Here is a 3,543-nt window from a genome sequence, read left to right on the forward strand (position 1 = left end):
CGGGCCAGGCGATCTGGGCTGGCGCACAGCACCTCGCCCACCACGCTGACCGAGCTGAGGGCCTCCAGCCACTGTTTCAGCGGCACCAGGTCGCATGTGCAGTCCCAAGGGTTGAGCTTCAGGTCGATCTGGACGATGGCGTGGAGGTGCTCCAGCACCCCGGCCACCGGCAGCGCCAAGAAGTGGTTGTTGCGCAGGTTGAGGCGGGCCATTGAGGAAGAGCAACTTCAGGTTGGGCATGAGGCTGAAGGCTGCCGGCTGGATTTCCCTGATCAAGTTGTACTCGAAGTACAGGTAATGCAAACTCTGCAGGCCCCGGAACATGCCCGGGGTGAGCCGCTCGATGTCATTGCCGTTCAGGTACAGGCTCTTGAGATTCGGCAGGTTGATAAAGGCCCCGTCCTGCACATAGGAAATCCGGTTGTTCCCCAGGTGTAAGAGATCCAAGGAGGAAAAATTCCAGAAATCGGAGCGGTATATCTTCTGGATCAAATTCCCGCTCAGGTACAGCTTCTTGGCATTCAAGGGCCTGGGCAGGAGCTCGGAGATGTTGTGAAACCCCCGCTCCTTGCAGTTGACCGTCAGACCCAGGTCGTTGATGTGCAAACTGCAAGAGCAGCCAGTAGGGCAGATGATGGGGATGGGGGGCCGGGTCTGGTAGGCAGCCACGGGTGGTTGGTTCGGCCCAGGGTACAGGCCACGGGGTGTTGGGGGAGGCCGGGGTGCCCTGGGCTGCTTGGTGGGTTTGGGCTGCTTGTTGGATGTTTTGTACTCAACAGAGGAAGCGGTGAAATGGAAGGAGGACAGCATGGAGGAAGGCTTCGTAGGCCACGCGTTCTCCTTACTGGACGACAGCTGAGGGATGCCCAGGCTGGCTTCCACCTCGGAGTCAGACAGCATGGGGCAGAGCTTGCTTCTTTTGATTTCCCGCAGGTCCTTCCCGTGGAAGTGGAAGGGGGTCTCGCAGGTGATGTCCCCCACGAGGGCAGTGTAGGGGATGCGCTCCAGCCAGCTCTTCAGCTGCACAATCTCACACGTACAGTTCCACGGGTTCTCCTCCAGCTGGATCTCCATCAGGCTCCTGCCAATATGGTCCAACATCCCGCGGTACGAAAGGACTTTTAGCCGGTTTCCGCGCAAGTCCAAGTGAGTTAAGGACACAGACTTAAATAAGTTGGTGGGAAGCATGGGAATAAGATTGTCATTTAGGATAAGGACTCTCAATTTACTTAGGTTTCGAAATGCCCCGCTTTCAATCCGTTTAATGACATTGTAATCTGCCTGCAGGTATTCCAGACTTTCCAAACCCAGGAAAGTGTCATTTCGGAAAATGTCCAATTTGTTTTCGTGCAAATACAACCTCTTCAGAACTCGGAGCCCATTAAAAGCCCCTGTCTGAATGTCCTGCAGTGCATTGTTCCCAAGGTTAATAGACACAGCATTGTTCAAGTGAAGAAAACTGTTAGTGTACAATTTCCTCATGGAATTCCTCTGCAGATAAAGTTTAAAAGGTCTCGACCATGACTCTGTTATCTGGCTAATATTTATAAATCCTTTGTTGTCGCAATGTATATGGAAAAGGCTTTCCTTCACTTCACAGTAACATGGATCAAAGCAGGGCTCATCGAGTTCCTCCGAGTCCTCTATCAAGGGAATTGGTGTAGTCCATGCTAGAGCAATTGTGCTTAGAAGAATTATCCACAACATCCTTCCTTTATGAAGCGTCTCTGCCATGGCACGTTTCATCATTTGTTGATGTTTATAAAACTGCAACAGGAAGAAAAACGCAGATGTCAGTATGTCTGTCCTGCCCTGCTCCTTTACTAAGCCCCTACCTGCTACACTTGTGTTAGGCTCCTGGAAAGTTCACCAATTGTTGGGCAGACATTCACAATCAACTCTTAGGGGTGTCGAATGGGTGAGCCTTGCCCTGATTTATACTCAAGAGATGTTGTAAGGTTTAATCACGCGATACCAGCCTCCCTTATCCCCCCACCCCATTTGGTAAATGCCACCTATAAGGAGGACAGCACACGCAGACCACACAGCAACGTGAGCACACGGGCTGAACGTGTTGCATCTTTACATGTTTTCTACTGTAGGACCAGTGTTTAGAAGTACACATATTTCATACTTATTTGCAATTTTAGCTTTGTAGCCATCATAGCCCGCATTGACTACAGAGGGAAATACCAGTGGGTAGATCTCTTCAGTGTCGCACTACATCTTTCATACATGCAAAGTCCCAAAGTTACTGAATCTCAGTCCTTTAATCTCTCTCCCTCGCAGCTCGATATACACCATATGTAAGTTGAAAGGAATGTGCGAGGTTTGCCGATGTCCCTGGCAAAACGATTCCCTTCAGAAATCCCCACAATATCGTTAAAGTAGCAAATGGTTAACACCACCAATTTAAAAGAAAATCTTCCCCTTTCAAACATGCTGATGAATTAATGCAACTGGTATATATATTATCAGATAAATACATACCACATATTAGTAATTTTAGCTGATTAAAGCATTTAGAGATGATTAATCTTTCTAAAGCACATGCCCATGCGATCAGCAGATCTAAAGGGAAGTGACAGCTAAAGAAGCACCTAGGATTGAAACGCTCAGCCTGCCTTGAATTAGGGTATTTTGCGCCCCCAGGACCAAGCAGGAGACCCGGTTAAAAAGCTGAAAGTGGAAGAAAAAAATGCCTTGACACTTACCAGACGATAAATTATCTATCCTACTATATATGTTTCCGAATGAAGACACCATTCTTCTCCAATCAGATGAAAATAATACTGTACTAATGAGATGCAGCTCCTTCAACATATGGTTTCACCCTTCCTTTCACCAGATATTTTAAATGTATGGGCACAGAGAAGTGCTAAGGATGGTAATAATAACAGCGGTGATGCAGCCTTCCTTGAATCACTGAAATGCCCATTAGAATTATTCAGAGCGATCGTTGCTTTTAGTCTTAATCTTTCAAAAGAAAAGGTCCTTTTTGTCTTCCTCGTGTAAGAACTAGAAAATTTTGCCCCCCATCCACAAACTTAAGAGCAGACAGATGCATTTAGGGGAGAGAAATGCCAGAGGAACAGAAATCCTTAGGATCAACTTGCAAATGAAACCCTCCCCTGTGGGAAAGAGGAGATGGTTGAAAGCATGAAAAGAGAAATACCCTCTGCAATTAAAACCAGCGTCTAATTGGGAAGAAGGGGGAGAGATGAGAGCTATATTGCAGTATCAGTCTGTCTCCTTTGCAAAATATTAGCCACTTAAGTTCTTTCTCTTCTGCAAGGGCTGTAATAAAAAAAAAATAAAAAAATAAATAAAGAGGATTATTATCTCTTCTTTTTGGAAGAGGAGGTGTCTTTGACCCTCAGCGGAAACAAAAGGATCCAGAAAGGTTGTACTTACCGGTTTGCAGGAGAGATTTTAGCACATCGTTACAAAAAAAGAGGGGAAGGGGAGGAAAAAAAAGCTCGAGTTTAAAGATTGCTGGTTTCTCTCTGTCTCTCCCTCTCTGTGTCTCTCTCTCCCTCTCTC

At 47.0% G+C, this 3,543-nt stretch overlaps 1 protein-coding gene across 1 annotated transcript; it reads right to left on the reverse strand.

Moving 5' to 3' along the window:
- Positions 1–10: 10 nt before the first annotated feature.
- LOC104538455 (SLIT and NTRK-like protein 3) lies at positions 11–2,222 on the reverse strand (the record flags this gene model as incomplete). Its single annotated transcript, XM_010181665.1, is given in 2 exon segments — positions 11–209; positions 211–2,222. Coding segments are annotated over 2 exon segments (1,735 nt in total), but the record flags the coding sequence as incomplete, so codon positions are not given.
- Positions 2,223–3,543: the final 1,321 nt, after the last annotated feature.

Source organism: Mesitornis unicolor, unplaced genomic scaffold, assembly GCF_000695765.1.
Source record: "Mesitornis unicolor isolate BGI_N332 unplaced genomic scaffold, ASM69576v1 scaffold43753, whole genome shotgun sequence".
NCBI lineage: Eukaryota > Metazoa > Chordata > Aves > Mesitornithiformes > Mesitornithidae > Mesitornis > Mesitornis unicolor.